Source organism: Fulmarus glacialis, unplaced genomic scaffold (genome assembly GCF_000690835.1).
Source record: "Fulmarus glacialis isolate BGI_N327 unplaced genomic scaffold, ASM69083v1 scaffold22208, whole genome shotgun sequence".
NCBI lineage: Eukaryota > Metazoa > Chordata > Aves > Procellariiformes > Procellariidae > Fulmarus > Fulmarus glacialis.
Genome location: NW_009230472.1, coordinates 715 through 18437, shown reverse-complemented (window position 1 = coordinate 18437; position 17723 = coordinate 715). Strand labels below are relative to the sequence as shown.

At 37.8% G+C, this 17723-nt stretch overlaps 1 protein-coding gene across 1 annotated transcript; it reads right to left on the bottom strand.

Annotated features, from left to right (window-relative positions):
• Window positions 1–2214: 2214 nt before the first annotated feature.
• PTCD2 (pentatricopeptide repeat domain 2) lies at window positions 2215–15958 on the bottom strand (the record flags this gene model as incomplete). Its single annotated transcript, XM_009584247.1, has 9 exons — window positions 2215–2519; window positions 3924–4037; window positions 4839–4913; window positions 6460–6573; window positions 9745–9836; window positions 11020–11098; window positions 12503–12620; window positions 13458–13587; window positions 15865–15958. Coding segments are annotated over 9 exons (1041 nt in total), but the record flags the coding sequence as incomplete, so codon positions are not given.
• Between the last annotated feature and the right edge of the window lie 1765 nt (window positions 15959–17723).

Sequence of the window (17723 nt, the reverse complement as noted above, 5' to 3'; positions counted from 1 at the left end):
AAAAATAATACCTTGTTTTTTCCAGATTGCTCACACACACACAAAAAAATCTGTTAATTGAATTTCACAATGTTGGTTTCTCTCCAGGTTCATCCTTGATTAAAACTCAAGACAAAGAAATGGTGTTTCTTTAAAACAAATTATCGACTTAATAGTTAGCTTGACTAAATCAGTCTCAAGACAACAAGTAGTCAAGAGAACAAAGAATGGAAAACATCAGCTCTATTGACAATTGTAATAGAAGTTACCATTACTTCAGTTGCAGGTGGGATACAGCCTCAGTCCGGAACCTAACCAATTCAGATTAAAACAAACAAACAAACATGCACATCTCAGTCCTAGGATGAACCAACTTCTTGCAATTAATACAAGTTCAAAAGTGCCAAACAAGGAAATTAAACAGAATTGACCTTATATTTGCTATGTAACAGGCTAAACGGGTCAAACTATCTTCTATTGTCTATAGAAATGTAGTTTTACATCAAACAGTTGTCCTGATAGTACCAACCAACTGAGCAAACTGAAGAGTAGTTCACTCCTTGAATTTTTTTGAAATTAATCCTTGCCACACTGCAAGCAGCCTTTACAAATCCTGTATCAAATTTATTTGTGGAGAAAAGATTGGGAGCTACTTAAGGGTTCATATTGTATTGGAAGTGTTGAAAGGATTTACTGTACTCTTTTTAGTACAGTAAAAACCTGTACTACTGAATTATGTGTGAAATTACACGCTACACAGTATTACAGAACAAGTAATTAGCTGTGTTCTTAGACTAATGTTTGTAGTACTTCAACCTATGCAACCACTCATAAAAAGCATGCACACATTTCACAGAAGTGTGATACAAATTTCAAATTATTCTTCACTTACACTTGCAGGAACTTCCATCCACTGTGTAACAGTTTTGTGCATTTTAGTATCAACAAGACACACTGGTGACAGAAATGAGTTGCAGTGTTAAAGCCTCAGAAGGAAACCTCTGACCTGCTATAGCCACATTTGCTTTGATGGCTAAAGGTGTGTTTCTGCATGGATGGGTTATTGTTTCTTCACAGTGACTCACTGGCTTCAAGAAAGTTTGATATAGCATGCAGAGATTCATTCACAGAAAGAATCCTTTGAGTTCTGACATTTGTTTGAGGGGAGGAGAGACGAAATAAAAATACAAAGAACAGAAGCCAAAGGAGAGATAAGGTGGTGCAACGTGGAGAGTACCAAGCTGGGCTCCACCTAGTCTTGTGCTCACAGGACTACGAAGTTCTGTACCAACAGGCCCATCACTTCATGTGCAGAAGTAAACCAGTGGGTGCCAGCCAAAGTATAGCTGTTTCCAATTCCTTCTATTCTGGATGGTGAATGAAAAAAGATTTTTGGGTATACAGGACTCATAGTTACGAACAGCTTTTTGTTACTAGATCCAAGCACATTTGGCCTGGAGTCATTAAAGCTGGGTCAACGTGAAGCTTCTAAAACTGTTTTTATGATCGCTTGCTCTACATATTAGTGAATTATGCAGATGTTATGTAATTATAGTCTAAAAAAGTGATCGTACTCGCTTTAACAAACTTGTTAGGACTTAGTTGCAAATTTGTATCAAGATCTGCTTATCCTGGGAGGCTTAATATCAGAAATTTGAAGGAAGCAATATGTGGAACCACTCACTCTGAGACTTTTGTTCAGGAATCTCCTTCAAGTGAGAAACAACCAGTTGGCTGCCTGCCATAGCATTTCCGTGATCCCATTTGATATGAAAAAACCATACTAATATATTGCTTCTGAAGAAAAAGATATTAAAGGGAACAAAAGATGCTTGCTTTCCTCTGATTCTCTTGAGATGTACAGAATTTGAATAAATAGTTAAAGCACTTCCATGCTCTTTTATCTAGACTCTGGACAGCATCTATCCTTTCAGATGCAGATCCAGACAGAATATTGCATCTGATGAAGACTGAATTTTCTTCTCATGAACCACAGAAGTCAGGACAGACACACACACTATTTTGTTCACTCCCATGAGGACGTTTAGCATAGGAAAATCCTGATTTAAGTGCCTGAGGAAAAACTTCAAACCATTCTATCACTCCGTTTCTGAACAACACACAAATACCCACTATCGTGGCTTGTTTTCAGCATCAAAATTGAAACGTGGGAGCTACATGATCTGTATTTAAAATGCTGTTTCACACAAACAACTTAAACAATTGCTCATTGTGGAGGAGGGGAGAAGACATTTTATTTGAATGTGGCTCCTAAGAGATGCTAACAGCAGTTCAGTTTGCCATCAAATATTGAACTATTCCAACAACAGATTTGACCGAAGTGGTTTCGCAGCCTGATAGCCCAATTGCTTCTGATTTAAAAGCTTTGCAGGGGTCTTCTTTGAACTAGGAATCTGGAAAAGCATGTCTTCCAGCGTGCACATGGTTATCCGTCCTGAAGCTTGTAGTTTCAAATAAATATCTCCTAATTTGGCAGAAAGGTCGGGATTTTCTTCCATCTTTTCCCTGACTGTAGCCAGCTAAGGAGGAGAAAATGACAGACTGTTACAGTTCAGCAAGTGAAGATCTCATTCAACCATCATATTGAAGACAAGCAATCACTCAAAGAAAAAAAAAGTACACAATGTAAGATATGTAGCTAACGCAATGACTCATAAGAAGAGGATTTTACGCAGCAGACATTATACATCACCAGAAAATGGTGGAAATGCACTGGATACCTATTAGAGAGAGTTTATTAGATTTAAAACTTCCTCAAGGTTGTACAGTCATATCTTCAGTCCTAGTACAAACTAACACAATTATTTTCTATTTAAACCCAGGAAATGTAATTGCTTCCGGGAATCTACCTTCCAGATCAGCACAATTCTAATTATTATTATGTATTACACTAAATGTACAGTACAGTACAAATCAATAAAAATCAGACTACAGAACACTGAGAAGTTCTGTATGCCATACACAGAGTATGAGCTCAAGTATAAGTAAATCTCTTAAAAATTTGTTATTGATCAACAACCTTTTGTGGAAGGAATGGGTTAGGATTAATGCTTAGTCTTCTTAAGGACTGTTACAAATTTGCCAAACAAAACCAAAATACAACATTGACACATGCAACATTTATTGCAATGAATTTACAAAATGAAATGCTGCTTAAAAATTTTCTTTACAACATAGCAGCTAACATAGCAGCTAATATACATGTGCTATGTTTTGAAAGGTATGCCCGCCTTCCACCTAGTATTTGTTATTTTATATATCAGTTATTCATTTTGTTTAATAGGCAGCAGTGAAAGGCTAAGTAGTTAATTATTAACACAGTCTTAAAATATCTTGTTCCATAGACACATTCAAAATGAATACACTAATAAGTTTCAGGAAAAGTAGCAGCAATGCTGCCAAGCTGATAGGGGTACATATGTGCCCTGAAGGAAGCCTCCTCAGTGATCAATACTGTAAAAGCTATTTTTTATAGTAAGATAGAGTAAAATAGCAAAAGCTATTATTTCCCATATCACACTTCCCTGTATAGGATCACAGGTCTTTGTAAATATTACCAAACTAACAATATCGCTGTGATCAGAACTTTATTCCCATTTTTACATCAAATGAAAATACCATAGAAGGCAAGGGATTAAATTATTTAAGGGATTAAATTATTTAATGTCACTAGGGAACGCTTCATCTCCATTCAGATGAAATTTGAGCTTCTAAGAGCAAGTTCCACAATAAAAAAGGAAGTGGACAGCTAAGTGCTTTGTCCAACAGTACATAAAGCCAGCCAGCTGCTTTGGCATCTGAATGCATCAGAAGCCAAACAACTGTAGCAGGATGAACTCAGGCACCTGGAGTTCTGTAGCTGAACCACCGTCATCATGGCTCAGCCAAGCACCATGGACCTCCTCTCATTACTGTATACTTACCACCTGCTCAGAAAATTTGATTTTTTTCACAAAGGGAGGAGTATCTACTTCCACTGCTGCCTCTAATGTCTTTATTACTTCTTCTAGTGAACCAGATCTGAGCTGGACAAGAACCTTAAAAAGAAAATAAAACCACATCACACAAATAGTACTTATCACCAGAATGCAAATTTCAAAAAAAGTGTTTGAGGAAGACATGAAGCAAAGCAGGGCAAAATACATTTCTAGATGCTGCGCTGATAAAAATCCATTAATCATGAAGAAAGCAGAGGGAATGATCAACTTCCGCAGAGGTTTCAGTTTTTTTCGCAGCTGGGACCTGGAAAGGAAGGGTGAGCCTTGGAGGCAGAGCTTCTCTGATGGAGCCGCATTAGCTGTTCTTGAACAAAGTGGTTTTTTCCATAGCTTAGAGAAGTCACTTACAGGGCATATGCAGTAGACTTTCTCTCAGGCTGTAGACCATGCAATTAAAGGAAAAAAATGGTTTTATGTACATATGTGGTTAAGGTTCATAGGGCTGAAGGAGGCCTGAAGTGGGCAGAGCACAGCTAAGGAAGGCATTTACTTAGAGGTGTGGTTTTTTAAATCTCTTGTAGCCAGAAAGCAAAAAGTCACAGTGTCATAATTAGAAATTGTTCATGGGTGTGAACAACTCACAGATGTAGGACTGGTCTGCTTTCCATTCCCATTTATGGTAGTAAGCAATTTTAAAAAACAGGGGTGGGTGTTAGCAATTCAGAATGTAACTCATCCAGCTGACAAATTGTCTGTTGGCTCAAAAACAAGCTCAGCAACGGTACTGATATACGCCTGTGCTACTAAGAAGCTGGCCTTCTGCTACTTTGCCTGTGGGGTTTTTTTGTCCAGTATAGCATATTTCTCTGCAAGATTCTAATACAAAGCAAGCATACTTACTTTAAGATTATTGTACAGGTTGTTCTCTGTTTTCATTATCTGGGAACAATAAAATTTGGCTTGTGCTACATCATTCTAGGAAGGAATTATAAGTAATTAAAAAAAATACGGTTAAACATGTGTAACACACTTCCACAATAAAAGTTCAAGAAAAACAACAGTCTTTCACAACTTTTCAGTGAATCACAAACCAGCATCTAGAACCCCTTCACCAAGACCCATAGACTCCAAACAGCATCCAGCCTGTGAAAGGAACACCCCATGCTGGAGTTCCCATGCCATCTGGCTCTTTAGCACACCAGACAGTTCTCCCTGCCTCAGATCAGCAGGGAAAGGAAGCGTGTAACCAACACTGAGCATGAGAGCACCTAAAAGATAAAAGATCTACACACATGCTCATTTGGCATATGTCAGAGTACTTAAATGAAGTACAGCATATGTTAACGTGGGTATTTATCCTGCCCCACACTTTTGGACATACACATTTACAGTACTGTATCTATGCCATCAACTGATTTGTATAGACAGTAAATGTTAACATTGACATTTACTAGACCAACCACTGTTACTTGGGATCAAGAAACATCTTACTCACAGCAAGATGTACTGTCAAAGATCATGCAGCTTAAGCAATAGTTAAGTGTAATGTGGAGCAAAACAAGAATTTTAACTGATTTTTACTTAAAGCAGTAACATCAAGGATAGTTCATGTTGTTTCAGAGACAGAGATTTGTTTTTTTAACCTCAATGCCAATGAGAAGCCCTGTCATGCCATTATGCACATGAATAAATTAATTTCGATGATGCTAGTGTTCAGTGTCTCTGTTCACAGAGACAGTGAAAAAAGACCACAGAGTGCATAAGAAAATTTAATAATTCTACTTCATTCATTCAAATCCACGAACAACATCAAATTGCTAGCTTTTACAGTGCTTCTGACTTCTGTTTAGACATGAAACAGAGAAGGTTCAGAATTTTCTCAAGCTGTATATACAAATTAATGGCAGAGAAAATACTAGACTTTAGAATTTCCTAACTGTTATTCTTCTGCTCAGTCTTTCACCCTGTACTGCCTCAGAGCCCCTTCATATCAGTGCTTAAGCACATGAGGTATATGAAAACCTTCCCCTGAAGAAACATGTTTTGGAGAAAGACAGGCCATCTCCCAGGCAGTAGGGCAACACACATCATAGCCCTTGAGTTTGCCTCCCAAGATAAACATTTTAAAGAGATGACTGTGCAAATATTTTAAATCATCATTTTAATTCTACTTAAAGGAAACCATCACTAAATAGTAGTATATGCAGGACTGGGTCCATTAGTTACATCTAACCTGCTGGCCCAACTCTCTTTCATTTTCTAAAAATATTCTATACGGCATTGTCACTAGCACAAAATACCTGTGGATTAGACTCAAAACATATGTTTAAATTTCAGAATTTCCACATTCGCTTTGTGTGGGAGTTGTCTATAACCCTACACTTTCGGGGGCCTAAAAGTTCTAGTACTTGAAGTTATTACATAGATCAGTTACGTTTCCTCTATGTTAGCTTCCTTTCACTATCTTACTACAATACAACTATAGAGCTTCAGGCACAAATCAAAACAAAAGGTACTGTACCTGCTTCAGAGCAGTTGCCACAGCAAAGCAGAATGCTCGCAGTGGTAATGTGCCACCTTTTAGCTGTGCTTCTTCAAGCAGTTTTGCCGAGATTTTCCAAGATTCCAGGTTGTCCTGCATAGAAATTTCAAACCTAAGTTGCACTTGTTATTCTCATGATCTGAAAGGACTGTAATTGCAATTGCAATTGCAATCACATTCAGAAGGCATTCAGAAGTCAACATATTATAAGATTACCAAGGCAATCCATATCTGAACCCAACCAAGCAGACTGTGTGCCACACTTCTTGAGAAACACAACATCAAAATATGATATTCAAAGCTACAAAGTTCAGAAGAAGGTAAAAATAACTTCCGTTACTTTAAGAACTGTGCCTTGCCCTAACTGTTCTGGCTTCTACAAGAGATAAAACAACTCTGGCACTATGCTAAAACAGATGCTTTCCTTTCCACTTTCGAATCATTCCCAAATCAGGAAGAAAGCTGTCTTTTTGTCCTTGCTTTGTTCTAAAAGCTACATTAGATAGTTAACAAAAATCAATGTTTTCTAAGCACTGAACTACTCAGCACCATTAAACTAAAGAAATCTGTGCATGTGCAAATTTGAACATTCAGCAATTTTTAGCCTCTCTTACGGATTAAATCTTCCAAGACATTTCCAAAGTATATATTCTAATATGACAGCTTAGACATTTGCTTGTTTTCCAACACAGACAGCTTCCATTATTGCTGGGACTATTTTCAATAGGAGTCTATAGTAGAAGGCAATGAGTTTACCTGTGTGTTATCTCACAAACCACCAATTCTCAAAAAACAATGCTCCTCACACTGGAAATTATGAGTACAGCTGACTGCGCCCCAAACAAAATAATACCTGCCAAACTTAGAAGCTTGGAAGGCAGCAGGAAGGTTTTGTAACAACTGGTACCACCAATATGGAGAAGAGCCTTCATATTCCTTCCTAGTGTTTGGTGTTTATTTCTGTTCCTACTGTTCGAAGTGTCATTCCTGCAAAATACTGGCCATGATTTAAGGGATAGGGTCATCCTTCAGGTGTTTAAGGGATGCTTTTCCATGCCACTGCTGAATGGTCTGCACAGCTTGTGAAAATACCTTTTAAACCACATGAGAAACCTGTGGTTTAAAACATTGTCTTTGAAAATTTAGAAACATTCTGACTACCAGAAGATTGATCATTACTACATAAATATTTTGTTGTCATCAAAAGGCCTATAGCCCTTTCCTGCACTAAAAGAAGGACTATCTGTTACCTTAGAGGATAGCAGTGCCTTACAATGATTTAAAACATCCCAGAAGTGTTTTAGAGTCTAAAACACTTCTGTACAAAGATTAAACATTGTTTATCCACTAGAAATAATCCGAGCTTTAAGCCTTGTGCATTTTTCTGTACTGGTCTCTGGCATGGTTATTCAAAAGAAACCAAGAATTAACCTGGTAAAAATCCAACACTGCTCTTAATGATACCAGCACCATTATTTCCAGTATTCAAGTAGTGCATCTTGAAGATATTTCCCTTCAAGATTTTTTCTGAAGTTTCCTATGCTGCATTGCAAGCAAAAACACTTTTGAGCTTCATGGTTTCTCCTCCTACCACTAACAGCTGCATCAACAGATTAAGCTTTTGGAAGAGCTCCACCTAATCCTCTTTAGTGCATAAAGGGTTACTACAGCTTATTCCCTTATTGATAGTATTTTATCTTAACAAAAAAACCCCCACAAATCTATTGTGGCTGTTAAAACAACCCAGTGACAGAATCATTTCCCCTCTATTATTATCAATTCACTAAACAAGTAATGATGGGCCAGATTCTCTATTGAAAACACAGGTAGGGCCAGAAGCAGTAGAAAACAGAAGTCTCAGGAACCTCTTCCTGTTGCACATGCCATGGATCCAAGCCTTCTGAGAGCAGGCCATGGAAAGAACCATGTAAAGATTTTAGGGAAAAAGCTACAGCAGAGGGAGTAAAGGATACCACAGAGAAACACAGTGGGTTTCTGTGAAACCCTTTACCTAAACGGGCAGAGTATAGACAAAGGAGCAACCTTAAAGTGGTAAATATTGCCTCAGTGGATGCTAGTAGCAAACACCAGCTTATAAACTTTCTAAAAAAGGCGCCTTCTACGTAGAACTGGTAACATCCCTAAACTGATGGTAGCCATCAATCTCTAGCTGTTTTTAACAGCAGACAACTTCCACAGCTCTGTCTGCTGCCCCACTCTCCAAACACCAAAGCCATATGGCTATTTCTATTTCCCCTGACCTAAAGGCAGCCCTGATTCATTACAACTGAGAATTTCAGAAGCACCATATAAATTACTGCTGAGCTACCATTTTAGGCCAACTCCTTTTTATCACAGATGCACTCAGTTTCACTGTATGGTTAACTGAGAAACCTGAGGAAGTTTAGTCTAGTGGTGTAATTTTTCCTCAGCTAGTGTCTTTCTTCCTAAAAACACGGGGAAATTGAAGAAGAGTTTGGGAAGGCCCTATGCTAATATCTCAAATTGCAGAACTGACTCAAATCTGGAGAGGAAGATCAAAATAAAAAAGTTTGGGGATCTCACTTTGCTACAAAAGGGAAACAATTCTAAGGAAACACTCGTAGAACTATGTAGCCTAGTTTCTTACTGTGTTCATGCTCTTTTTCTCTGAGCTAAAAATAAAGTTAAGCTCAAGGGGCAGCCTGTCTCTCACTGAAGGCATTAATTTAGGTTTCTTTTCTCCACTCAGCTGCCCATTTTCATCAGGCATGTAGGAACAGATTACCTTTGAGAACTCTAATCCCTGTCAAATTTGGGTGCAATTACAGAAATGGCTCAAGGTTACTTGGAGTGGGGGGGAAGAAATGGATGGGAGCTGCCTTACAAACAGAACATATCATATATATGCCTTGTCTCTTAAGGAAGCCAGATTATAAAACCAATATTGAGGCTCAAGCACAGAGCATAGTCTGAAGAGATGCACAGATCCCAGAGAAAGAATACTATCAGCCAATCAAAGGCTGTATCAAATCAGTTCCTTAGGGCTTATGTCCATGTAATTTTTTAGAGATTTGCTTTGTGACATTAGTTTGTATGGGAAGTTATGTATGTGCACCATATCACGCACAATGAAGCAATTTAGGACTTAAATACGTCCAAAATATTTGCACTAGATAAGAAATCATGACTGGGAACATACGGAAATTTTAAAATCCAAAAAAAAGGAAGACATAGAGAAGGCATTTCAAATACTTTTTCATCATGTAAATTGAAAATACTTACCAGTTTGTAGCATATTGCAAATGCAAGTAGATAGGTTTCTTTGTTGAAAGGTATACCTTGTTTTTTCATTTCTAACAGAACTTCCAAAGCACCTATCAAAAATACATTAGTGTTACCCACTTCACAAATTTAAGGCTGTACATACAGTAACTGAAAAAAAAAAATTTCAACATGGTATGAGCTCAGTAAGTCTATTTCAAAATAAGAATGTAAACTGAAATCTGTTTTTTTTTTAAAAATTAATACATTTCAAAAGTTTAATTTAGGGTCAGCTGGATGTAAATATTTCTTCCCACCAAGGAGGTTTTCAATCTACATTGGCATCTAGCCTTACTGTTCTATTATTCTCATACAAATCTAAAACTAAATTCTAGATACTTGACAAAGCCACCCTCATTCTTCCTAACTGCCCAGAAAGCAAGCCTTTTAAACACATGATCAAAGCTTCCACCATTTTAGGCAAACTATCTAAGAGCTTCTCAATAACGCACATGCTCCACTACACCACAACACTGATCTAGTTATTTTTACAGTAGCTCAGTCTCAACTTTCAGGACAACCGCTGGACTTAGATTTGCCAAACGTCAGGAGACCAAGTGCTGTGTATTCAAAATATTTCAAATAAAGTGATTTGCTTGAAAAGCTTACTCCATACTCAATTTAAGATTTTCTCATGGAAAGTCTTTTCATTCAGGTCAGATGATTCCCCCTTATTCTCACAAAGGGCCAAACTGATTTTAAGCATTTGACTTAAATATTGCAGTAGCCACTCTGTGTGGGCACACTAGTAAAACAGACCAAGAGAAGACTATGGTCTCGTTTTGTTATCAAAGGAAAAAGGGTACTCTTCCCTGCTCTGACACAAATGCAGAACTGCCAAAAAAATTGTTGAAGAACTTCTGTTCCAAAAACCATGTAAGACAAACTTTGAATAGAGAAAACAAAAAGCTATGGGAAATTACAAACCAAAGAGAAGTTAAGCCTTCAGAGAAGAGGGTTTAGGAAACAAGCCCCCCTGGATAATCACAATTCTGTGCAATTGAGAATGGTAAGAATACCATTGGAAGTATGAAACAAACTCAGCCTTCCATTTTTATTACACCCTACAGTGCAGCTCATTCACGTCTACACTGATTTACATGATGTTTGGCCTTCTAAAACCATAAACCAATCAGCAATATTCATTAAAAAAATATATATCTATATACACACACACACTTACAGTGAGAAGCATCCTCCTCAAAATGCATTTGCCTTAGCAAACACAGTACTTACTTTCAAAATGGCCCTTTTTAAACAACATAGTCATCAAAATATGGAATGATGTACTCTCTGAGAAAAAACCACGCAAATTCTGGAGAAGCAAGCATAAAGAAATTTAGGACAGTGAACATTCTTACTGTGCACAGCATTTAGCAGGTCCTTCTACTGGAATAAGCCCCATCTTCACAAGTTCAACATTTAACTTTCTGGGTTCCCTGACTGTCCCTTTGTCAAGTAACCTCTAAAATACCAGTGACTCACTATGGTCAAATGCTCACTAAAATTAAACAGAAATTTCCCAGAGACTCCCACTATCATTTCTTTTTAGTGACAGATTGTGACCTTCAAGTTAACGCAGGCAGAAGTCACTGACTAATGGCAACTCCAAAATCTCAGCAGAAATACAGCTTGCAGCTGATTAACAATATCTTTGGGGTAAAGTACCACCACCATGAAGCTGAAAGCTAATCACAGATCAGCACAAGGGCTTGAGTGATGACAAGCAGAGTAGCAGAAGAAAGAGCAAGTATATTTTACATTCCACTTCAATCACACTGTGTGTTGGGAATAGCCAAATAAAATGCCAGAGGTATTAAGTATAAATTTCTGCAGCAGAGTCTGAAGAAATGGTACTGTACCTTACTATATCCATCAGTTACTAAGTCCTGCAAGTACTGCAGGACCTGTCTTAATGACATAGATCTCAAACAAAAAAACCCAAACCAAAACAAAACCCACACATACTCTTACACATCCCTAATTTAAGAATAGTAGCCCAAGCCCATTTCTGGCTAGGCATATCTCATGCCTTAATGAATTAACGTCATAGAGATAACTTTCCACTGGCTGCTGGAGATTTTTGAAGACACAACATTATTGCACAGAATCTTTTTAATTTATTATACACTGGGCATGATTAATATCTTCTCATAATAGCACACATAGCATTTTACAGATATTCAAAACCAAGTCCTTAAGTTTCTTCAGCACTAAAATGGCCAAGTTCCTGAGCTGATGAATATCATATCACCTCTACAGGGTTCAGAGGGAGTCTGAAGTACAGAGTAACATGATAAATCTGTTGGTGCAAATAACCCAAGGGATTTCAGAGGACTACTACATAAATACTCAGAAGTGTTCCTTTCCAAGAACGATCTAATGCAACACAGGATGCAAGAAAATGTGCATCAGCTGTGTTCATTTGAGGAATTATTTTCTAATCAATACTTTTTATTCAAATGATGCAATTACACAGAAGTACAATAATAACATTATCAGTCAAGCTAGCATTTAATTTTTCTTTTAATTACTGTTTTACTATTTTTAAAATAAAAAACATGTAATCTGCATCCTTACATTAATGTCATAGACATCTTTGCTACTGCAACATATACTTCAAGTCTATGAGCTCATGCAAAGCTCATGCACAGCATACCAATTACTTATATTGGACTAATAATAAAAACAATATTTTCAAAATATATAGGGGAATTACCTGATCTTTGATAAGTTCTACTGCAGGTCTTTCAAGGTCTAGCTCATAACATAGCCTCATAAAGAGGGGCCCAAATTTAAAATTATGTAAGGCTGTGATTCCATTCTGTTCATGGTACCTATTGGAAAGGTTAAAAAAAAGTTAATCACACCGGGCATGGAATTTGTCACGGGAAAACAGCTTTAAACAGACAGCAAGAACTGTATGTGGAATGACAAAGGCACACTTCTCTATCTGCACCAGCCAATGACATTTAGATAACAGGAGATTAATTTTATGGAAAAAATATTGTTTTGATCAAACTAATAAATTAACTAGTAATATGTAATCTCTTCTATTTCCAGTTAAGCAACTTGCATTGGATTAGTAATAGAATGGGTCTCTGCCACAAAAATTCCAGCTACTTTACCTTTTATTCACAGAACAATAGCACAGGAAGTTGCAGCAGTCTATTTTAGCAGAAGTACCTGCTAAAATACCTGAACTTTTCCTCTCCTACACTAAAAAATAAATAAAAAGGTAAAACCAGCGTTTTACTTTTTTCTTTATAGCTCCTACGCTGTAATTGCTGGGAAGGCTTTCATTCACAAAACCTCCTGACCTACCACTGCTGGGTCCAGACCAGTTTATAACCAGGTGTGTCTTGGCTGGAAAATGCCACTGAACACACCACTACCTCTCAGCTGAGAGATGACGTTTCTGTGTGGCTCACCATTCATTCTGCATACAGTAGGACACGACTTTGTTCCCGTAGCTTGACTCTCCTTTGATCTGAGAGTCTCTGAAGGGTTGGAAGATCAAAGTAAATGAAAATACAGCCTTAGTTTAAGGAATTAACTATGCATATAGCCACTAAATTAGGACAAGCCTTCAACTGCAGACAAAACCTGAGATGATCTAACAAAAGCAAAAAAATAAAAGACAGAAAAGAGTGTTACCTGGATTGTTAAAATACCTGTAAATAACTTTTCTGGCTAGTTCCACATCAGATGAAGTCTGACATAAATGCAGTAATTTTTTTAATTCATTTTTGAGAATCATTCCATTTTTCTTTAATTTTTCTTTAATACTTTTAAAATACGGATCTGAAAATAAAACACATTATAGCAGCAGTCTATAGACAATTCTACTACCTGTGTTGCATACTTGGTACCTGAAACACGGAGATTCAATGAAGCAGAAAACTTGGTTTTTTCACCAAGAAAAATGCATAAAGCTTCTCACAGAGAAGCATGCCTTGGTGTCCCCATGAAGTCATGTCAGACTTGGAAAACCAAGAAGATGCTTATCGTGAACTTAATTTCATTGTGTATGTTATGGAATAAATCAGGTAACACAAAAAATTTAAAGGGGAAGGAAGTTTTCTACCTTATTTCTTTTTTTAAAAAGCAAGCAAACAAACAAAAACAATCCCACTCAGCATTCAAACAAGCGTAAGAACTTCTACTCAACACTGTACGTAAAGAAGACTTAAATTCCTTCACAACTGATGCAAATACAAAGAGTCTCATACATAATCTATGTATTTCTATACATAGCCATAAATTTAGAGTTGCTTCCCTTCCCCCACAAAAAACAGGTTTCTCTATCCAGCACATTCTCCTACGACAAAGCAAGCACAAACACAAGTCCTTCAGTTGGTAATCTCAAGGCTCTGATTCAGACGTACACAAGATTAAAATCACAGGTACCACCTGGCAGACCCATTCTTCTAATGGTGCTGCCCCCCGTCTTGTGCAGGGAAGTGAACTTTTTTGCAGCAGTTGCTGGGTCACTGCTGTTTCCTACTGCTGGTAACCTACACAAGAGGTGCAAATTGAGCAGCCCAGAGAACAACATATTCACCTACTGGACGCAGATCTGTTGCTACATGCAAACACAAGTCCTTACTCAAGACTGAGATGCAGAGCTGAATCCTGTGAAGTCAGAAGAATGTATAAGTATGCATATATAAAGGTTGTGATGTGTTCAAAGGTGTGCAGAAATTTGAAGAACACCTGGGATCTGAACTGTATTTGTAAAGAACACATAACAATTATTATAACTACTGTAGGTAATTATTTAGCTGCTGTAGTTAATAGTATAACTATTATAGTTAATAGTTGCGTTATAACTACAATAAAAAGTAGCTATTATATATTCTGTGTAACATAATAGTTATTGCTGCTTTTTCCATTTCTAAACCAAGTTTATTACTAGCCCTAATCACTTCTTTTCATCTTTCAAGTATTGGACTCAACACCAAGTACAGAAACACGCACACATACACACAAATGGGTGCTTAACACATTGTTTTCATCAGTTCTGAGAGGCTACTATTTGTACAAAACAGAAAGGTCAACTGTGACCTGTAAAGCCAAATATTTGGCTTCTAGAAACCTGTTTTAGCAAGTGTGATTGACCCATAGCAATAAATTCAATAAATCTCAAGTACAGGATGAATAATCCCCAATATGAGTACACCATCATCACAGCAAAATATAACATTATGACTTGCCACTGCCTGATTTAAATTCCACTTTTACTTAATATAGAAAAACGATCATGTTGAATTTACCTTCCTCTCTGTCCCAGAAGACTAGTTTATATAAAAGTAAATTTGACTATTTGTCTCTTCCTTGCCACACAAAAAAAATTAAAATTAACTACATCCTTTGGAACAATTGTCAATTTGTATCACTAGAACACCTGCACATGATTAAACAGGTGCAGGAAATGGAGTTTTACCTAACCTTCCTTAAATATTAAGGACAGATTAATGTTTACACTTATGTTCCTTAAAGAAAGGAATTTGTATACGCTTTAAACAGCATGACAAAATCCCCACCAGAAAAAAATCCACTGATCTTCCTCCTTCTATAGTTTGGAAAACGTGAATTTGTTTTTCATATTCTGAGTATGCATACATCATCTGGAATTGGGTGTACAACCGAGAACTTACATTAGGTAAAAGGAAAAAAATCTAAAAGAATAAGCTAACTAAACTTACAGAGCGGGTTAAAAGAGGATTACTGGCATAGGCCTCCTCTGGATAGTTAAGCAGCTATTAGGCTTTGTATTAACTTTCTTGGCTGATGATATATTTGAAGCAAGATTTGTAGACTGAAACAGTATTTTCTGTTAGACTATCTGACGAAGTTGGAAAAGCAAGGACACAAACATTTCAGGTCTTATGTAAACACAGCATAACTAATATTGTTTCATTCTAAAAAGCCTCAGATCTTCCAATAATTTTAGCTACAAAGACGTAAGTTGTTGCTTTAAATGGGGTCAATTGGTGTCATATTAATGACTTTGACTGTCTTGTTTCCTAGGTCTCATGCTAAAATTGAGAACGGTGATTAAGAAATAAATACTAATACCTTTATTGCCATGAACTTCATTTCTAACTGCCACTTTCATCTGCTGAAATTCTTGTAACTTTATATCATCTTCTGTTAGCAGATACCGCTTCCCTACCACAAGAAAAAAAGAGGAAGGTTGAGTTTTACGTCACACTGTCTGTTTTAATACTACTGAGCTTTGCATTTACGAATTACTGCTGTTAATTATTGCGTGATGCCAGACCACCGGCAGCATGACACTAAAAAAAGACTGCAAAAATTGCAGTTGCTCGCGTCACTGACAAAAGAACCCGAGCACTATGTCACAGCTTTCCAGAGTTAATGTGTACAAGGATGAAAAAGTATATATTTATTAGATGTGCAAAAGAAAAACCAGAGATACCATTCCTCTCCACATAGCCAAGGTACAAGCGGATTCTGCACAAGATCCTTCTCCCCTTTCATGCTTTTATAATGATTTGTCCTGTCATCTCTTTGTTCATCACAATTCACTAGTGGCACAGCTTCCTTTCCTCACATGTGCTGTCCCCGCTATTGTAGAATGCATCATTCTGGAAGCTCCAAACACAGTAGGAAGACAAAAGGTAAAAACGCAAAGCTTATTATTTGGATTGTAGTAACACTTAGGAGACCTAGTGAAGTTCTGGTGCAGAACAGACATCAGAGACAAGACAGTCATTGAGTCTAGAATCTCAATATTAACTTTGGGTGCTGATCTCAACTGTACTGTGTCATAACCTCCTTTAACAAAAGTGTCATGCAAATGCTATTTGTGAAGTTTTTGCTGTCACAAAACCAGCTCTCCAGCAGATTTTTATTTGCAGCCAGTGATTTTGTAACAGAGATCCACTGTAATAGTTTATGTTGTCACAATCTAATCTTTTACGTTTTTGGCTTCTTAAAGAATGATTCTAATCATGAAGGGACAAGAGCAAGTATTGACCAGAGTTAGGTTATTTATTCTCCTTCTGCCTTTCCCAAGCAAAATGTAACAGGCCATCCAAATAAAAACACTTGTTTTCTATGCAAGCGAAGCACGCTAGTGACACGCTTCCTAAAATCTGAAGAAAAAAATCCATTAAATGGCACCTTTAGCCATTAAATTTAATGGAAATAATTCCAATGAGTAAACAAATACACTTTATCCAGCATGAAATTGGCCTGGATTACCCTGCCATTTACTTCCCACAGACCTTCTCAGCTGGTCTAGCACCGAAGGACAAAGACCATCCCTGTCCTGGACCTCTCCAGAGCTGATGTAGGAATCATGCCGGTGCCTGGGGTGGGACAGGTGCACCACACCACATGGACACTCAGCGGTCACAGGCGGTGTCAGCAGAGAGCTTGGGGCAGCAGAATTTTACTCTTCTTGAATTCAGTTTGCTGAATTCTATGCTTCCTTAAATTCATACCTTACAGTATTATAGAAATAAACCAGAGCACAACTAAATAATAGGGCCTCCGATGAAAAAGGAGGGAGATTGATATGATGACTGGCGCACACAAGCGGTGCAGGCCATCCCGGAGAACTTAACCAACCAACCTGCTTTACCTCAGACGTGCCACAACCCTCTAAAAAGGAAGGCCAGTGAAAAGTGGTGGGCAGACCACCATGCAGGGGGGATCTTTATGTCTTTGAGGGGCCTAACAGAGTCGTAAACTGAGCAAAATCTCCACCGACATTGGCGCAGCAGGCCGGGAGCCCCAGCGGGGCCTATGCTGGGGAGCCCTCTGCCATACACCTCCTTTCCATGTGCCCCTGTTTGGTTCTCTGGGCGAGGGAGCGCCTTCGAAGGGCCTCTGAAGCCTGGGCACGGTGGTGGTGGTGACAACCAGCAGGCGCAGCGCAGAGTCTGGATAACGTTGTCGTCCTTCCA